Source organism: Mytilus trossulus, unplaced genomic scaffold (genome assembly GCF_036588685.1).
Source record: "Mytilus trossulus isolate FHL-02 unplaced genomic scaffold, PNRI_Mtr1.1.1.hap1 h1tg000343l___fragment_1__unscaffolded, whole genome shotgun sequence".
Classification (NCBI taxonomy): Eukaryota; Metazoa; Mollusca; class Bivalvia; order Mytilida; family Mytilidae; genus Mytilus; species Mytilus trossulus.
The window spans coordinates 228,094-249,356 of record NW_026963332.1 but is presented as its reverse complement, the minus strand read 5'-3'; the positions used below and the strand labels follow the sequence as shown (position 1 = coordinate 249,356).

Here is a 21,263-nt window from a genome sequence, read left to right as displayed (position 1 = left end):
AAAGCCAGAGTCACCAAGGATCTATCTTTCATTTTTGCTGGTGTGTTTTGTATATGCGACTTTTTGTGTTTCTTTGGTTCTTATAAAAGAGGGACGAAAGTTACCAAAAAGGACAGTCAAACTCATAAATCTAAACCAAACTGACAACGCCATGGCTAAAAATGAAAAAGACAAACAGAAAAACAATAGTACACATGACACAAAATAAAAAACTAAAGAATAAACAACACGAACCCCACCAAAAACTAGGGGTGATCTCATGTGATCCGGAAGGGTATGCAGATCCTGCTCCACATGTGGCACCCGTCGAGACTCTGATCATATATCTATAACGTGACTCTGTACTTTGAAAGATCCTGTCAGTATGTTATTGTTCTATAATATGTCTTTAGGTTATATTTCTATTATAAATAAGAAAATACGAAATACGAAATATTTTGTTAAAGAAAGCTCAATTATGAACATAATCTTTAATATCATAGATACAATAAAGAATAACATTTAAACAATCTTAACTAAAATTAATACTACAAGTATCAAAGTATACGTGTTCCAAGGGGAGTAACTCTAGTGTAAAAAATATAAGTAATTATTTTACATTATAAGCTTTTACATTATAAGCAGCAAACAGAAATTTCACACTTATTAACATACTATATAGTAAAAAATCATTTCTGTAGATCACCGAAAGGGGAAGTGGTCTAGAACACAGTATTATTTTATTTAGGGGTTCACTATACACGCAAATTTTTATTAGTCTTCACTTCAAGGTTAATCGAGCAAATTTTATTAAATAAGGCTTTTTACAGGTTTTTTTACTTTACTACGGGCTCATGAGGATCTTAAATCTGATTTTATTGCTGTGTCCACAATAGACACAGCAATATTACTCTATGTATTTCACCTGTATCGGTTTGGAAAATTCCATGGACTATTCCATACACACACCATTATGCTTAAGGGGTTTTCATATGTCATGTCAAGATGATATAGGCTATTTACCGTTGTTTGCCACAAAAAAAATCTGGTAAAGTCACTTTTCTGAAAAACCAATATAAATATAGTTAACATATTTATATATTTAATCTAACTGTGTTCATTGACCCGAATGTTTTAATGACAACACACACCTAAAATTCGTTTTGGTCTATTCCATGACATTTGCGCGGGAAATATTCATCAGAGACTTAATTTTAATGGACGTTCATTTGGAAAATTTTACTATCTATTTTATATGAACAATTGTCATATGCGTTTGTGTTTCGTACATTTAAAGGATCAACGTTATTTAAATTCCGTATATCTTCATTTGACATCAGGTTTGTACGCATTTAGTCTCTTCTCTAGTCTATAATCTAAACTGAAGGCCGTGAAGGGACACATGTCATGATGACACGTGCTGCACAACCCCAAATGTACACATTTCAACGAACAAAAAAGTTACTATTGAATAGACTTTATCAGCTGTTTATAGACATCTATATGCATTTCATCCCCTAATGTCAGTCATGATAACACTGGCATTAACAGCGAATTCTGTCTTTCGCCTGCTATGTACGATACCTAATTTCAACACCCATAAACAGTGAATATTTTTTTATCGCAAACAGTAGAATTTCATTACATAATCTGAAAGCTACTGTAGCAAGGTGTATGCCTTTGATGCTATCATTTAGCTGAAAATTCTATTATAGTTGAAAAAATGCTATAATAATGGCTTTACATATTGAACTGATACTTTTTTAAATGATTTTTCCCAGCAATGGGAGTATTTTTCCTGCGAAGTTCAAGGTTTCATCTTTCAGATTATGTAATGAAATTCTACTGTTTGCGATAAAAAAAATATTCACTGTTTATGGGTGTTGAAATTAGGTCTTACATAGTTGATGCCTATCCAATCCGTGATTTGTATATATTTCAATGGTGCTCTCGGTAAGGCCAAAAAATTATATGTTTGTGTACGGGTACTTGACCGATCCTATTTTGAGCACCCACCCTAAGCCATTTTATTGCCGTCGTAAGAAATAATCCAATCATTATAAATAGGGGAACTCTCGCCCCATGGACAACTCAGACCATGCAAGACGGACCACACAATTCAAAATCATGGGGCAAAAAATAAAATGGACAAAATAATTTAAAAAAATACCGACCTACCTACCTACCCTACATATTATGATGATGTAACCTTAAACAGACATGTACATGTAAGTTTTCTCGTTTGAATTGTTTTACATTGTCTTATCAGGGCCTTTTATAGCTGACTGCGGTATGGGCTTTGCTCATTGTAACATGTACAACAATCAAACATCAACCCACACTAAACTGAATGTAATTGAAAGACATCTAGAGGTTGATACCAGAGGCGGATTTAGGGGGGGCCCTGCTTTTTGAGAAAAAATTTGGTTGCTTATATACAAATGTAGGGAATCACTGAATCGTGACTGGAGCGAGCCCCCTCTTAGGTCAGTCAGTGGGCCCCCACTTTAGAACATTTCTGGATCCGCCACTGGATATACAGTATCGAACAGAAGATAAAAAAAGGGAACAATATGGTGAATTTTAGAGATTAATATTATTTCATGTACATGCATTTGAAATATTTAAGATATATTGTTTCGATTTCTTTAGTTCTAGGTTCCACGGTGACCTAGCTTTCATTTTCGAAAACTGTGATTTAAATGCTACTCTATTAGAGGGATATTTCCTTTTCATTGGTTGTAGATATGGAATCTTATTTTACCATGAAGTCAAATTTGAAAATGACTTTGGGAATGAAGATATCGTAAAGACTGAATGTCAGTTTTAGTCTTATATATGTACTTCATAATTTTAGTCTTGCATGTATATAATTATGTGTACATGTATTCAGTGACAATGGTAAATAGACACTGACAAGTCTTAGATAATATTTCATATTTTTTAATCTTTTGTCCGTTGACTAAAATTAGGTGATGGTTTGTGTGTTGTTATTTCCAACAGAGGTAATAAACTCAACACATATCAATATGTGCATGAAGCAAATTGATAGTTGCTAGATAATGAATGATTGTACCACAAGAAAGTTTTAACCTGTGTATCTATACTTAAAAAAAATATGATAAAAAAAATCATGTCTTTTTCAGGACTTCTGAATCCAACCATGTAGTATGGAATGTTTTTGAGATGTGGTTTTGGTCGATGGATGTTAATGAAGGACCTGTAGTACAAAGTATATCACTGAATTTAGCTCTTTGTCTAAGTGTATTATTGAATACTTTGCTTTGAGCTCAGTTCATTGTTATGCAAATCATTCTTTGTGAAATAAAGATTTGACAGAAAACTCTCATGTACAAGGATTTGTCAAAGTAGTATCACCTCTATTTACAATGTAAGTATTAGGGAGATAAAAGCATTCTATTTTGATTTGAACCAAACATATTATAAAAAAAGGAACAAATTTACCCGAGAATGCTACTACCACTACTAGCAATATGATGCTAGGTTGTTTTAATACATCTGTACTAGCTGCCTACTGATGACTTGGTTCTGAGTGTAAAAGGTCCTTCAACTATGCGGGGAAAAATTATAAGGCATATCTAGGCTTATCAATTTCTAAAACAATATTTCATTGTACATGTTTGAAATTTTTAAACAACCACAGAAATTTTTGCAGTTGAAATACATGTAGGTATCCTGTCGTCGTCTTCCCAAGACGAATGGTTTCCAGATAATAACTTCAGTATAAGTAAAAAGGAAGCCTTAAAATTATAACATACTGTGGATTCATTTATTTTCGTGGGTACCAATTTTCGTGGATTAAAGAAAATTTGCATTTTCGTGGATATTTAATTTTGTGGTTTTGCCGAAGTCTGCATACAAGCCTATAGAAAATTTGTTAATCGTTGAACATTTAATGTCGTGGTGAGACTCTACCCACGAAAGCCACGAAAATTGGTATCCAAAGAATAATAATGAATCCACAGTAATATTTATAAATATAAAAGGAAGCTTGGGATTGTTTTTTTTTTTTTTTTTTGGGGGGGGGGGGTATATTTATAGTCCCTATGGTTTAGGAATAAGGGTTCCAAAGGTGACCAATACAAGCATTAATCTTTAATTTTTACAAAAAGTCGTGTATAAGTATTTCAATTGTTCTGAAATTGTACCATAATATTGAATACCATAAGTAGAAGGTTGAGGTCTATTTTGTGGGTTATGGGGCAAACAGTCTAGGAATTAAGGGCCATAAACAAACATTTTTGTAGATTCCAGACAATATATATATTGGAGTTATTTCTTTGTCCAGAATGGTTTTTGAATTACCTAAAACCAATGCTTTATGAAATCTTCTTTAAAAAATTGGAGTTTAGTTTTCTCTGTCCAGAATAGTAGTTGAATCAACTTAAAATAATGCTATACATGTACATTTGTGTATATACAATATACAATGCAAAATTCACTTTACTACCAACTGATAAATTTAAGCAGTCTTTAATAGCCATTCAGTGATTACAAGCACTTTGATTATCATTCTAGGGTTATGCCCTTTCACAAATGGAAAAATTTCTCAACTTTGTCTCAACTAAATTTAGTGAAATGTGTATATAATGCTTACTACCTCTAAAATCAGTTTAAGTTCAATTTTTGGCAGCTTCACTTTATGTACCTTTTTAACGTTATATGCTAGTGGGGGCATCATCACCATGACTGTATGACATTTATATTTTAATACTTTGTTTTATTAAAATGAGTAGTTGAATAATTATTGTATTCAAACCTCATTAGAAATTTGATTTGAGATTATTTTTATACGACCGCAAAAATTGAAAACTTTTTGGTTGTACATTGGTATCACGTTGGCGTCATCGTCTTCATCCAAAGACATTTGGTTTTCGAACTCTAACTTAAGTAAAAGTCAATAGAAATATATGAAATTTAGACACAAGGTTTATTACCATGAAAAGAAGGCTGGGATTGATTTTGGGTATTTTGGTATCAACAGTTTAGGAATAAGGGTCCAAATTAGCATTGTTCTTGGTTTTTGCTCTATAACTCAAGTATTAGTAAACAGAAATCTATGATATTTAAACATAAGGTCTATGGCCACACAAGGAGGGTTGGAATATATTTTGGTAGTTTTAGTCCCATCAGTGTAGGATTTAGGAACCAAAAACAGGTCCCAAATAAGCATTTTTCTTGGTTTTTTGAACAATACCTTTAGCATATAAGTTAATAGAAATCTATAAAGGTTTATGACCACAAAAGGAAGGTTTGGATTATTATTGGGAGTTTTGGTCCCAAGGATTAAGGGGCCAAAATTAAACTTTGTTTGCTTTCATCAAAAAATGAATTATTGTGCTTCTTTGATATGCCAAATCTAACAATGTTAAGATTCTTAATTTTTGGTTCTGTTTATAAATTGATCTACATTTTAAAGGGTCCAAAATTAAAATTAGCTTGATTTTAACAAAAATTGAATTTTTGAGGTTCTTTGATATGGCGAGTCTTAACATGTACTTAGATTTTTGATTATGGGCCCAGTTTTCATGTTGGTCCCAATCGGGGTCAAAAATTATTATACTAAATATTGTGCAATAGCAAGAAATTTTCAATTGCACAGCATTCTGCAATAGCAAGAAATCTTTAATTGCACAGTATTGTTCAATTGCACAGTATTGCACAATAGCATGAAATCTCCAATTGCATAGTATTGTGCAATAGCAAGAAATTTTTAATTGCACTGTATTGCACAATAGCAAGAAATATCTAATTGCACAATATTGCACAATAGCAAGAAATTTTCAATTGCACAGTGTTGCCAATAGCCAGGAATATTCAATTGCACAGTATTGTCCCGTTTTCAAATTGGTCTACATTAAGATCCAAAGGGTCAGAAATTGAACTTTGTTTCATTTCAACAAAAATTGAATATATATACATGTATGGGGTTCTTCAATATGCCAAATCTAACCGTGTATTTAGATTTTTAATATTTGGGCCCGGTTATCATTTTAATTGGTCCACATGGAAGTCTAAAGGGTCAAAAATTAAACATTATTTGATTTCATCAAAAATTGAATTATTCGGGTTCTATGATATTCTGAATTTAACCATGTATTTAGATTTTGGATATTGGACCAAAATAGGTAAATTTCCAATTTAATATTTTTTTAAGTTGAAGTTCTTTAAAGACCACATTCAATCTGTGTCAGAAACCTATGTTGTGTCAACTATTTAACCACAATCCAAATTCAGAGCTGTATCCAGCTTGAATATTGTGTCCATACTAGCCCCAACCGTTCAGGTTTCCACCTCTGCAGTCGTATAAAGCAGCACTATGCGGAGTATCTGTTCCATTCATTTGTTATTTCTTAATTTGTGTGAATTAACATTGTTACAGTAAATGTTAATTACTACACTTGCATACCACAACAAATACTGTATTGGTACATGTATCACTTATATTTGTATCCATATAACAAAACAAAAATGAAAAGGAATAATTTTGCAATACCTTTTGAGTACTAAATAGCTTTTTAGGTATTTAGACATATTAAGACTTATTAAGTAGATGTTGATGATATCTGCTTGACATGCTTCAAATTCAATCAGATTACTTTTGGAGCAGTTATGAGTCTTTGAAGCATGCTCACAAAGGTTCTTTTGGTGAAATCATTTTTATATTGGTCAAAATTTGTCTTTGCTTAGACCAGCTTAAAAAGTGGAGGAGATATAAAGAATTGATATAAATCAGCACAGAGGTTTACTTCCTTTCTTATTTAGCCCCAATAATCATGTCAGACATAAGCCATTGCCATTACTTAAAACCAATAAATGTATTTTAATCTGAGGAAGAAATTCGACATTTTAACAAAAAAATTTACTAATGATACTGACGATCCACCACAAAGTAATGTAAATAGAACCATACCAATAGTAAGCAAATACATATAAAAGAGATGAGGTATGATTGCCAATGAGACAATTCTCCACAAGAGACCAAATCGACACAGAAATTAACAATTGCTCTCCCAGCTACAAAATGTATCCAAAACCAAAGATGTAGAACATGTTCTATCATAATCATTTGGTAACTAATGTTATTACTGTCTCCCCATGTCTGTATTGAACATAAAAAAATATCAAATAAATAACACTCCTAATGCTCAGATCGGTTGTCACCATGCAACACAGTTATTAACACCATATAGGAAAAACATAAAACTTTATTGTCATAAGACACTGTCAAACATCCAAACATACTATCCACACTCATCTGTGTCCACACTTGTATTTGATATAAATAAAAATGTTACGAATGTTCTTCCAATGGACTATTAACTTTTAGGAATTTGATATAAACAGACAAGCAACTGTAATGCCCAGAGCCATATATAAGAAATAAATAATCTAATATAAAATTCAAATATTGTAACATTTCTATGAAACAAACATAAATAAAGAAAACAATGTGTCAGTCAGTAAAAAGTTATACATTGCATCAGAAGAAATTTGAAGTTAAATAGATATCTTCCTTCAAGACTTAATTTTTCAAATCACATCTTGAAATACATAATTAAACATTTTCTAACATGAACTTTCATCTACATGATAAAAACCAATCATATATGCCAAAACTGTTAAATATTGTCAAAAACAAACCTCCTACATCTACAATCTAAAATTAAACCAAGGCATAAAAAATCACGTGAACTGTAAAGCAATTTTGAAATTCTGTAAATGACATTACTTTATAAGAAATAACAGTAAACAAACAAGAATTTTACTCCTTGGCCAAACACCATAAAATGTCTAACAAACAGGAAATATGTCAACACTATTGCACATATAATCAGTGAGTATGAATTAACCTTTTAAATAATTCTCAATTCATTTTTAACCTCTACTACTAACTAAAATCTAACACAATTTTTTTTTTTAAATGTTAGTGTCTCCCACTATGCAAGACAAGAACAGTACCTTTGGGGACCTAAACACTATCAAGACATGTTTATGAGACAAAAACCTACAAAAAAAATGTTATTTCATAATTTGATTATGATTACAATTAGGGTCCAGTTTACTATAAAAATTATCACAGTTCTTAAATTTCATAAAGAGCTCATAAACAAAACAAATAAATCAAATGCGACTGAAATCATTATCATACAATTATAATTATCTATAGTATAACATATAAAATATAAGTTATGCAATATGAATACAACAACACTTGCTGTGTTGTATAAATAAGAATTAGATATATACTTTGACCAAGCTTTTTGCACATTCGATGAGTTGAAAAATTAAGCATTTTAAACAGCAGCTTTTCAGGTGCCAGCTTACATGTTAATAACAGATACTTCAGTTTCTGTTGTTTCATTAAAGCAGAGGGTACACAAGAATATGTGTCAATTGAAACCATGCCCTTCTCTCACTATCAAATTGTCATGTACAATTAACAATGTAATCTGGTTAAAAACATAACTTTGGCATATGTTTCTTTTGATTTTGCATCATAAAAATACTTAACATATGTACTACACTGTTTGCATGTTTCAAGTTGATGTGACTACAACTTAATAATAAACTACCCTAAACCAGCACTTAGCCTAATACATTTCTATATTATTGAGAACCATAAAAACTTGGTCAAAAACCTTATATCCCATTACCTTACACAAAAACTTATCCTGAAACGTTTTCCATTTTCCTGTGAATCTGGAATTCTGGGTCAAAATCCTAACTTGGCATTGATCTTCATACACAGGCATTTCCCCCCTAATGATTCAATATATGTGAACTCATTTTCAAGGTTGTGTGACTTAACCACAACTTCAAATTTTATTAAACATTTAAAACCAAAACTTTTACCTTTATATGAGACAGATGGACATTCTCTAATATCAAAGGCAGTGCATCAAAACCGTTTTATTTTTATTGGGTACAGATACATGTAATAGCTTCCATTCTAAATCATACTGATTTATTTTCCCTGTGATAGTTTTACAAATTTAAACATTAATTATACTGTGTATTACATACATATCATTTGGCAATCTGCCTTGAATCGACTGTGAGTGGGTTTTTCAAAGACTAAAAATACTAATTCCTAACAATATGATAAAAAAAAGTCAGCTAAAAAATTTCACAAAAATATTACCATATCCCAAATGTCCTAACAAACTTTACCAATATAAAACATGAACAATAAATAAATCTCATTTCAAATTTCACTCAATCTGACTAATAAACAAATACACTTGATTACCCAGTATATCAAGACATGCATACTTGTAAAAAAAATTGAGTATACTTTTAAATTTTTATCTAAACACCAGTCTTTTTTTCTATAGACTATTGTTAGCTAAACCTTTAAATCTTTATATGACAAAACCACTTACAACACATGTTTCAATGTATGAGGTATAATCATATATGCTTGTATCCAGTAATTCCAAAATAAGGATGACATTCTATTCCAGTGTAAAATATTACAAAATGCACATCAAACAATGCCTCTATTATTTCCATATTTTTTTTTAATGATAATGGATGATAAAAAGAACATGAATGAATTGTTATCTTATATTTCTTGACTGGAACAGATCTGACATGCAATTTCTATGCCCATGATTATGTTTGATAAATTAAATGACCATTAAAGTATTATTGCAAGTTACAATTCTCAACTGAGAAAAAAAAATCGTGAGATAAAAACCTTCAGTAACCAACCTTTCCTCTGAAATTGACTTTTCAAGTATTTTAATGGTTTCCAAACCAACATAACAATTTAGATGGATCTTTCTAGTTCTTAAAAAAGATATGATTTCTATAAGAAAGTTTTTTCATATAATTTAATTGTTTTGGAATATTTTTAAAACTATCAAAGACAGGAATACAATCATTGATAAATCCCGCTTAATATAGGCAACTTCAAAGGGTAGTAATCCTGTACTTCTATGGCACTTGTATTCTAAGCAAAAAACGCATGTTTATGTACTTAGCCATACTTTTACATACTTCAGTGTCTTCATTACTTAACAACCATATAAACTGAGAATTAATATTTGTGGAATTAGTAATGTTTTTTATTTAAACAGTTATAGATTAACTCCTTTCTTAAATGAGAAAATATTTGACAACTTAATAAAACATGTAACTCATCTTCAACCAAATTTATATTACAGTTCTTATAAATCCTGTTATCTATAGAAGTTTTTGGTATAGTGTATCTACCAATTTCAATATGAAGTTTATGACTGCTGGTTCTGAACCTTGTCATACTTACTCTATCATTACTATAATTAACAACAGATAAATATTTTTCAAATTCAAAAATATTCTTAAATAATCTATATGTTCGCAACTTATCACTTTTCTGTATTTGCTGAGACCACTGTTTTTTTTCAAATTTACACTTAAGACACTTTCTTAATATTAACAAAAAATCATTTCTAATAGATTTTGGATTCTTATAAAAGTGTGACAATCCACATTCCTTCAAAATACATTCAATACAACTAAGCCAACATTGTTAGTTATTATCTATCATAGTAATATTTTCAGTTAATGGTTCTGACAGTAAAGCATCTTTCACAAATTATGCTTATATAACACGCTTATATAAAATACGTTGACCTTCAAACGTCAAAATTATTTAATCGCGTAGTGGAATTAACCATTTGTGAATTTTGATCAATTCTTTATTAAACTATTGGACTTTTTTAAAACTCAAATTAAAAATAATAATGCATATGTTTTTTTATAACTCAATGGATAGTTTTCATTATAAAGCTTATGTACATATACTTTTTCCTGAAGAAGATTATTTAATATGTTCATATTCAAAAGAAACTTACTTTCATGTTGTATGAGTCTTCCCATATCGGGGTACAATATATGATGCCTCTTAATACATTTTAAAAGGAAACCAACTTACTTGCCTCAATTAGAAGTGGACAGGTGTTGAAGAGTTTGTAACAATTCATACCTTGCGTTTGTGCCATGCATGTCAGTCTGTTAGGAAGATGTGGTATGAGTGCCAATGAGACAGCCCGAGAGTTCCATCCAACATGTCCAAATAACAATTGTAAAAGTAAACCATTATAGGTCAATGTACGGCCTTCAACACGGAGCCTTGGCTCACACGAAACAACAAGCTATAAAGGGCCCCAAATTACTAGTGTTAAATCATTCAAACAGGAAACCAACGGTCTAATCTATATAGAAAAAACTACAAACGAGAAACATGTATAAATTACATAAACTAACGACAACTACTGTACATGTACAGTACTACATGTATATGAATTATCAAAACAAAATGTTGTATGAGTCTTCTCATATCGGGGTACAATATATGATGACTCCTAATACATTTTAAAAGGAAACAAACTAATTTGCCTCAATTAGTAGTGGACAGGTGTTGAAGAGTCTGCAACTATTTATACCTTGTGTAAGTGCCATGCATGTCAATCTGATAAATACTGCGCACGATTGGCATGCAGTATATACATAACAGTTTAGACAATTATGCTTATATAACACATAACTGCTAATATTATATTCTATAAACTGAATGTTCATTATTTTATTCTATTATTGTAATATAAGATTGTATTATGGAGAAGACTTTATAAGTATGATTTACTTGGGTCTATAGATAAAGGAATATGTGATGTGAGTGCCAATGAGACAACTCTCCATCCAAATAACAATTTAGAAAAAAAGTAAATCTTTATAGGTCAATGTACGGCCTTCAACACGGAGCCTTGGCTCACACAGAACAACAAGCTATAAAGGGCCCTAAAATTACTAGCGTAAAACCATCCAAACGGGTAAACCAACGGTCTAATCTATATAAAAACACGTATATATTACATATACAAACGACAACTACTGTACAGATTCCTTGACAGGTGCAAACATTTGCAGCGGGATGAAACGTTTTAATGGATCCAAACCTTCTAACTTTTTATTAAACAATAGCATAACATCACAACATACAAAAACACACGATAAAATATCAATTGGCAGACTCAACTCAATCAAAAAACGTAAATTAATCAATTCATTTGCAAATTAAATATGTTTAATATTATAAACATGTAAGTAAAACTTCAGTATTTTATTATATTACGGTTCACATTTTAATCAGTGACATTTCTCTCAATAGATAGCAGCATTACAACCCTATAGAGCTTTTATTAGAATTCCAGGCTACAGAAAACAAGGTTTGTTATACAAAAAAAATAAATAAATGTGTGTTTGTTATTTGTGAAAAAGAAGAAAGATACCAAAGTGACATTCAAACTCATAAATTGAAGAAAAAACTGACAGCAATATGACAAAACAAATAATTGATCGAAAGACAAACTAGAGAATACAAAGCACAACATAGAAAACCACACATGTAGACTGAGATACATGTACATGCACCCCACCTTTGGAAAGGCTATCATATAAACTTCTTACATTCTTTGATCATTACAAACAAACAATTACATTAACAGACATTATAAGAACTTCTTCTCACATGCTATAAATCATGATAAATTCAGTATTCTAGATCTGACGAAGGACAAAGTTTTTACAAAATATGGAGACAAAGTATTTATATCAATTTTAAAAGGTTCAGGATAGTAACATGTATCCTGCAAGTTTTCTTCTTCAGTTTGCATTTATTATTGATATATAAAATGAGTTTAATATAATATTTCATCTTTTTCTTGATAAAGGTCTGGTCCATAAGTCACAGATGTCTAAAGCTAGGGTGGAGGATCCTTCAGAAATGTTAGCTGTTGGAGAGATGGTGTATTGTAAAGTTGTGTCAGTAGAGGTATATAACATGTATAAGTTAAATGATTAAGAGGGTGGAGGACCCTTCAGAAATGTTAGCTGTTGGAGAGATGGTGTATTGTAAAGTTGTGTCAGTAGAGGTATATAGCATGTACAAGTTAAATGATTAATAGGGTGGAGGACCCTTCAGAAATGTTAGCTGTTGGGGAGATGGTGTATTGTAAAGTTGTGTCAGTAGAGGTATACAACATGTATAAGTTAAATGATTAAGAGGGTGGAGGACCCTTTCAGAAATGTTAGCTGTTGGAGAGATGGTGTATTGTAAAGTTGTGTCAGTAGAGGTATATAGCATGTATAAGTTAAATGATTAAGAGGGTGGAGGACCCTTCAGAAATGTTAGCTGTTGGGGAGATGGTGTATTGTAAAGTTGTGTCAGTAGAGGTATACAACATGTATAAGTTAAATGATTAAGAGGGTGGAGGACCCTTCAGAAATGTTAGCTGTTGGGGAGATGGTGTATTGTAAAGTTGTGTCAGTAGTGGTATATAACATGTATAAGTTAAATGATTAAGAGGGTGGAGGACCCTTCAGAAATGTTAGCTGTTGGGGAGATGGTGTATTGTAAAGTTGTGTCAGTAGAGGTATATAACATGTATAAGTTTAATGATTAAGAGGGTGGAGGACCCTTCAGAAATGTTAGCTGTTGGGGAGATGGTGTATTGTAAAGTTGTGTCAGTAGAGGTATATAACATGTATAAGTTAGATGATTAAGAGGGTGGAGGACCCTTCAGAAATGTTAGCTGTTGGAGAGATGGTGTATTGTAAAGTTGTGTCAGTAGAGGTATATAACATGTATAAGTTAAATGATTAAGAGGGTGGAGGACCCTTCAGAAATGTTAGCTGTTGGGGAGATGGTGTATTGTAAAGGTGTGTCAGTAGAGGTATATAACATGTATAAGTTAGATGATTAAGAGGGCGGAGGACCCTTCAGAAATGTTAGCTGTTGGAGAGATGGTGTATTGTAAAGTTGTGTCAGTATAGGTATATAACATGTATAAGTTAAATGATTAAGAGGGTGGAGGACCCTTCAGAAATGTTAGCTGTTGGAGAGATGGTGTATTGTAAAGTTGTGTCAGTAGAGGTATATAACATGTATAAGTTAAATGATTAAGAGGGTGGAGGACCCTTCAGAAATGTTAGCTGTTGGAAAGATAGTGTATTGTAAAGTTATGTCAGTAGAGGTATATAGCATGTATAAGTTAAATGATTAAGAGGGTGGAGGACCCTTCAGAAATGTTAGCTGTTGGAGAGATGGTGTATTGTAAAGTTGTGTCAGTAGAGGTATATAACATGTATAAGTTTAATGATTAAGAAGTTGTATGGGTACCATTCAAAATCCTAAGTTAATTAAGACATTAGCATGGCCTTAACAAAAGGTCAAAAAGGCAAGCAAGTGTGTACAAAACAAAGGGATTGGGCATGGGTAAAGGAACATGGAAAAGAGGGTCAAGAAACAAGGTGCCAGGATGAGGGAAGCATGAGTCGGGTCTGTAAACAGGGGAAAGTTTAAAAAGGAATGTACTATGAAAAGAATTTGACCTGATTTCGTCTATAAGAATATTTGAATACTGCTTATTTTAATTCCGACTTACTCAATAAATAACATCCCATTGATTTTTAAATCACTAGACAATGTCAAATTAACTAAAAATAAAAACTTGACTGACAAAAGGTTCCTAATCTTAGAATAAATAACACAATCTTCAAATGTGAGTAACATAATTTCAAAAACTGAAAACATAACATTTTTTCTAAAAGAATTTTGTGAAAGTCTTAATTCATGGTAGAAGATGCTGACGCACTCATAATATTTTTTTCATTGCTACTGATGTAATATTTAATTGTATATATTTTAGTAATGAGTTATATATTCAGGTAGATAAGATTGGACTGTAAGTTCTATAATTGTGTATATTTTAGTAATGAGTTATATATTCAGGGAGATAAGATTGGACTGTTAGTTACTGATGTATTATATAGTTGTATATATTTTAGTTTTAGTTTTGAGTTTTAGTTTTGAGTTATATATTCAGGGAGATAAGATTGGACTGTCTATGAAGGTTATCAACCAAACCACTGGTAAAGATGAGGATTCAGAAAATGTTCAACTTAGGTAGGAGTTATCTTTCTTTTAATTGATTTGAAATTGTGTGTGTGGGCTGGTTTAAACCAAGAAATTAAAGTAGTCCTTGGCCATCAGACAACTATCTGGTCCACATGAATTTGACTTTTCAAAGTTTTAAACGAAAGGTTGGCATATTTTCATAAGGCCAAATAAAAATATATGTGTGGTTCCAGTCACCCTTGCTACCTTACTTTTTAGCCTTAATAATAGCCTACCCTAAAGATGTTTTGTCATTTTTCTTTGTAACTGGAACCGCAGTAAAACTAACGACCTAATTTATGTACAAAAAATGTTTTCTACAAAGCCATTTTACTAACTTCTGATTAGACTTCTTAATCATGTTAATATTGCAATTTATTCTTGCAACAAATTTATCATGCAAGAAGGCATTTCATGTACTCTTGTCACATCTGCTTATTATATTCATACTTTCATGGTTGGTTCACTTTTCTATATGCATATTTTCAGTTTGGATGAAAGAAAAAACAGGAAAGGGTTTCGGAGTGAGAGAGCAAAAATAGAATTGGTTGCTGTCTTTGGTACAACATGCAAGAGGTGTGGTGGCCATGGTAATATTTTTCACTAAAATAAATGATCACAAAATTTGAAAAGTTGGAACTTTAAAACTTAACTGCTTAAAAACTTCACTCTGTCTAATTCTTAGAGTGCAAGTTTATTTACATATTTGTTCGGTTGTTTTTCTCTTATCTAATCAATAACAAAGTATAAGATATCTCGCTGTATAAAAATAATTAGATGCGACCTAGACAACTATTTACCAATGATCAAGGGATGAAAAAATAATAATTGGTCACCATATAGCCTACATTGATGAACAAAGCCCACTGTAAGCTGTAGCATTGGTCCTCTGTCAGTCAATTTGGATTAAGCTCTTTTTCATATAAATAGCTTCAAAAATCTGTTTTAAAAAAAAAGTTATGGAAGTATTTGTTGATATTAGTTGGTTAAAAAAAATACCTTAAAATTTCATGACACAAAATTACTACATACACTGGAAAATATCAAAGCAAACTAATCTCAATGTCACAGTACAGCTTTCAACTTGAATAAGTTATTGGTATTAAGTTTTTTTTGTCCTTACAAATATTTTCTCTGTTTATCTGTAAAATTTATTTCATATGAACTTTGTTATATGGAGTCTTTTTCAAATACCAACTACCAATTTGGTGTACCTTCTCCTTAAAAAAAGTATCCAAGTTACAAAGATAAACAAAAGAGGAAATTTACCTACCTTCATATTTTAATTTTTTGTAGGACATTTGGCTCAAGACTGTTTCCATGCAAAAGGAGGCAAGGCATATGAACTAATACCAGAAGATGAAGTTATTTCACCTAGTAAAGAAACAGATACTTCATCTAGTAGGAAAAGAAAAAAGGTCAACATTGATATATGGTCAAAAATATAATATAAAGGATAGGTCACTGCGCATTTTCTCAAGCTACAGTTTGTGACAAAATGACACATTTTGTATGGATTATACAGGGAAAAACGCCATATTGTGATTAGAAACTAAACAAAATAATAGAAGTTTAAAATAAATTAGGAAAAGATAGCTTTCTGACAATGCTTTGAGAATATCAAAAAGAAAAGGTAGGGTCACCGTACGATTTTTACGGCTAAAATACCAAATAGGAAAATTCCATGCAGATTCCTTCAGAAAATGCAGTTTTAGAGTTACCTCCCCTTAAAATGCTAATTTTAAAAATATTTAAAAACAACCAAAAATAATCAACACTTGTAAAAATATTAATAACTATAAGGTGTCATACCACCAATTACTCCCTCAAATTTAGAACGTATGTGAAAGTAGGCCTACTCGGACAAAAATTAGTGCATTTGATGTCATTGTTCACCTAAACTAACCAACAAATTTGCAGAAATGAATTTTTTGTTGAAAGAGAAATATATATTGAGACCATTTTGAGCCTGTGTAGATATTTGCATTTAAAATTGAGGACTAATACGCTCCATGGTATATTGAAAACCAGGGGTGAGTTTTAGTGGTACCTCTGTTTGGAAGCTCTCTTTTTTGTTGTATGATTTTGAATGTATGTTGACAATTGGCATGCAGAAAAGGTGGCACCTGTACAATTCAGGATATACCTAGTTTCTATGAAGTTAAACTTAGGTAAAATATTTAGAAAGCTGTGAAAATTGCAAAATTTGGTTAAACAGATAGGGACTTTTAATTGGTGGTGTGACACCTTTAAGTTATATTCTTAGAAATTAGTTCTTTTAAAGAAAATTCTAATTAGAAATCTGCATTCCTGCATCAAATTTTGCTAACTTGATAGAAAATCTGGACCTTAGGTTCTCTTTTTTTTACAAATCAAGATTGCGAAAGACATCCATGCAACCTTAAGTTAAATTTCAGTGTCAGAACTGTAAAATACATTGTAGGACTAAAAAAAAATTGGAATGTAAACTTTATTACATATTAAGGACTACATTTCCAACTCTTTCTGTTCATTTAAATAACATTGTTAGTTTTCAAAATGGTGTTTTCTTCACGTGATCATCTGATATCCATATCAGTTTGTATTTGCTTTGATCAAACAAGGTGAAGTTTGAAATTGCCATCACAAATTATTTGTTTCTTCTCTTTGAATTTCGATGTATGTGTATTTCATATATATGATGAGTTAAACTGATTTTTACTGATGTCTTAGTTTTTGTCAAAATTGATCATGATGGTGTTAAGTTTTGATAAGTGAGGATATATACAGGAATTTTTTCTACGGAAAGAAGAAGTCTGAATAGAAAAGTGTTGAAACAGTTACATGGTAAAATCCAGAAAGAATATACTAAATAGCAACTTATTGTTTTTAGCATACTTTTTTTTTTGCTTAAAACCTCTCTTTCCAACTTCACTACAGTTTATTATTGAAATTTTCCAAATTGTTTTGGCTACAGGTTGGACTCCCTTTATTTTTCTACTCGCAAAAGTTGTGACGTTAAATCACTCATTAGAATCAGTTGGTAAAAAGTAAAGAAATTTCGTAAAAATCAACATGTTATAATAGATAACTTTTTATTACACAGAAAGAAAGAAAAGAAAAGAAAGCAAAGAAATCTAAAAAACACTGTCATAGTGATTCATTATCAGAAGATGAAACAGGAAAATCTCATAAAAAGGTAGGTTATTGTTTGAAGGGTGAAATAGCTATATCACGTTTTTAAGAATCAAAGGGATCACATGTTTCACTGATCATCTAAAAGTCAATGTCAGAAATAATAGGTATGATACAGATTGACAGATTGACAGAGTTGTATATATGTAAAATGGAATAGATTTGAAATACCAAAACCAGAACTTGCTGCTGAGATTGAATAATTAGGCAAAAATAGTAAACTTAGGAGTTTAAGATAAAATGTTATGATCTGACATGTTTTCAATAATTACTGAAAGATTTAACCTCCAATATATTCAAAGTCAAAGGAGATGTTGAAGGTCAATGAGAAATTAAGTAAAAAGTAAAATCACAAAAAAACTGAACTCTGAGAAAAATTCAAAATGGAAAGTCCGTTATCAAATGGCAAAATCAAATGATAAAACACATCAAACGACTGTCATAATCCTGACTTGATACAGGCATTTTCAAAAGTAGAAAATGGTGGATTGAACCTTGTTATATAGAGCTAAACCTCTCACTTGTACGACAGTCACATCAATTTCCATTATATTGACAATGATGCATGAACAAAATGTCACAATTATGTGAATTATTGATACTCCCTTTGAAGAAGTAAATCCAAAGACATTTCATGATTTAAGAAAATTTTCCAGGCTTGATTAATTTCTTGATATGATAACTATTCCATATCATTGATAATTATTTATAATCCTTTGAAAAATGAAGTGGGAAAGACATGACATGATTTCAGAAAATTTTCCAGGCGTGATTAATTTCCAAATATTATAGCTAATCCATATCATAGGACAAAGTTCAAATGAAATGTTGCAAAGTTATAACAAAAAGATTTAGTTATAAACTTATGGAAATATGATTGTTGTGTCAGAATATGTGCTGATTATGGAAATATGATTGTCATGTCAGAATATGTGCTGATTATGGAAATATGATTGTTGTGTCAGAATATGTGCTGATTATGGAAATATGATTGTTGTATCAGAATATTTGCTGATTTATGGAAATATGAGTGTTGTGTCAAAATATTATAAGTTATATGGTTCGCTACTGACCCCGTACGGATCCTTAGAGGGTAAGTAAAATCAATAGGGGGTGAGGCCGGAGGCCGAGTCCCCAATGAATTTTATTCACCCTCTATGGATCCGTAGGGGGTCAGTAGTTAACTGTATAACGAATTTATCCGAAGCTGGACTTTTTCTTCGGCATTTTGTTGAAAAATAAGCAATGAAACACAACAACATTAATAGATGACTTCGCCATTAACGTGTCATGAACCCCATATGAAACTTACTAACCCCATACAGTCTCATAGGGGGTCACCACGTGACGGCGTTTAACTAATCACAACGTGATAATTCATCTGTGGTCTGATAAGTGGTGATTATGGAGATATGATTTGTGTCAGAATATGTGCTGATTATGGAAATATGATTGTTGTATCAGAATATGTGCTGATTATGGAAATATGATTGTTGTGTCAGAATATGTGCTGATTATGGAAATATGATTGTTGTGTCAGAATATGTGCTGATTTGTGGACCTGTTATTACAGGTTTGAAAATGGTTACAACTCTCATGGATGATTATTTTATTGTTGCTTCCTGTATACCACAACATCAACTTAACAGATAATTATAATACACCAGCATACCCTTGCTTGCTTTTTACAATTTATTTTTTTATTTGCAGAAACATAAAAAACACAAACACCACCATCATAAACATGAAAAGAAGAGTCGGCATGATAACAGCAGTTCAAGTAGCAATGGATGAACATTTTACACATTTTCTAAAACTATTATATGTACTGTTTTTTATATAGAATAATGATTGATGATTGTTGAGAACATGCTAATATCTGTGTTTAGACAGTGTGGTTCAATAGAGTATGTTCCCTCTATAGGGAATTTTGACATTTTATCATTGTTGTATCCTTAGAAGAAACAATCTACATTAAGTTGAGTTATGAAAATTACAAAATGCATTGAGTTATTTATTAGAACATGATTAGTTACAAGTGTTTGTGAAGAATTTATTAAGTAATAATGTGTCAGTGTGCAAGAGGAAAGGTTCATGAAATGATTCATAAAATCACCTTTTTTGCCATTCCATAATTAGTTTATTTAAAGAGAAAAACTACAAAAAATTATTCAAAGTAGAGTCATGATGAGCCCCTAGATATTCCAATGTTTTATCATTGAAATCGAAATCTTCATCTTATTACATAGACTTGTCATAACTGATTATTTTGCTTGTTTCTTCTTTAACATTTTATACTGTAATGTGATGCATACTGCTGTGACCATTTTTTTTACTCAAATTGTGGCCTCAATGTGATACTGAATATGATTACTTTTTCACAAGTCAGTTTTGATTCAGAATGTTTAATTGTTTCACTATGTTTGTTTTATTTAAAAGTAGGTCTCGTATATCATTGTCACATACATGTACCAAAAAGGTTTAAAATAAAAAATTGGAAAATAATATAAAGCTTAAGTTTTCTTTTTCTTTTATTTTTTGGTCTGGTAGGACAAAGTCAAAACACAGCTTATAGTATGGTGATGACCGGCAGATCCAGGGAAAATTTCATGCCTAATTCGTGTAATCAACTCCACCGTCATATTACCAAGATCCTGAAACTTCACACAAAGATTGCATACATTTTGATTTTATGCACCTGATACTATGACAATCAAACCCATGGAGTAACCAAAGATTAACAAAACCAAAGGACATTTACATCAACAGTTATAAATAATAAATAAGAAACAACACAAACTCCACTTAAAACCGGGAGTGAAATCAGGTGCTCCAAAAGGGTACGCATTTATATGTTACTATGGAATTGTCTAAGGATTTTCCCCCATTTTCAGAACTTGGGAACTAAATTATATTTTAGAACACTTCGCAAAAGATGGACCTGTTTTGTGTAATCACAATCTGATTGAAATATGGAACCTCTTCATGCTTGCTTACACTCATCTTACTTTGGTCCATTTTATTTTCTGTTTTAAGAACTTTTGTGATGTCAGAACACTGTTACTAAATTATTAAAGCTTAAGAATTGTATGTTAATCAGATTGATCAACCATCAACTCCTACAGTTTCAGACCAGATCCTT

The 21,263-nt window shown here is 31.2% G+C and overlaps 1 protein-coding gene across 1 annotated transcript; it reads left to right on the top strand.

Annotated features, from left to right (window-relative positions):
* Nucleotides 1–12,658: 12,658 nt before the first annotated feature.
* On the top strand, nt 12,659–20,462 carry LOC134701814 (zinc finger CCHC domain-containing protein 17-like). The gene is made up of 6 exons (XM_063562935.1): nt 12,659–12,823; nt 14,877–14,956; nt 15,437–15,537; nt 16,244–16,365; nt 18,033–18,125; nt 19,832–20,462. Exons 1-6 carry the CDS (start codon nt 12,743–12,745, stop codon nt 19,913–19,915), a joined length of 561 nt encoding a protein of 186 aa, XP_063419005.1. The 5' UTR covers nt 12,659–12,742; the 3' UTR covers nt 19,916–20,462.
* Nucleotides 20,463–21,263: the final 801 nt, after the last annotated feature.

Excerpts from the sequence above, each read along its gene's own strand:
- LOC134701814 (XM_063562935.1), top strand. The coding sequence starts at position 12,743 with ATGTCTAAAGCTAGGGTGGAGGATCCTTCAGAAATGTTAGCTGTTGGA. Across the intron at positions 12,824-14,876 it reads GTAAAGTTGTGTCAGTAGAG|GGAGATAAGATTGGACTGTC; the intron begins GTATATAACATG and ends TTATATATTCAG. Across the intron at positions 18,126-19,831 it reads CAGGAAAATCTCATAAAAAG|AAACATAAAAAACACAAACA; the intron begins GTAGGTTATTGT and ends TTTTATTTGCAG.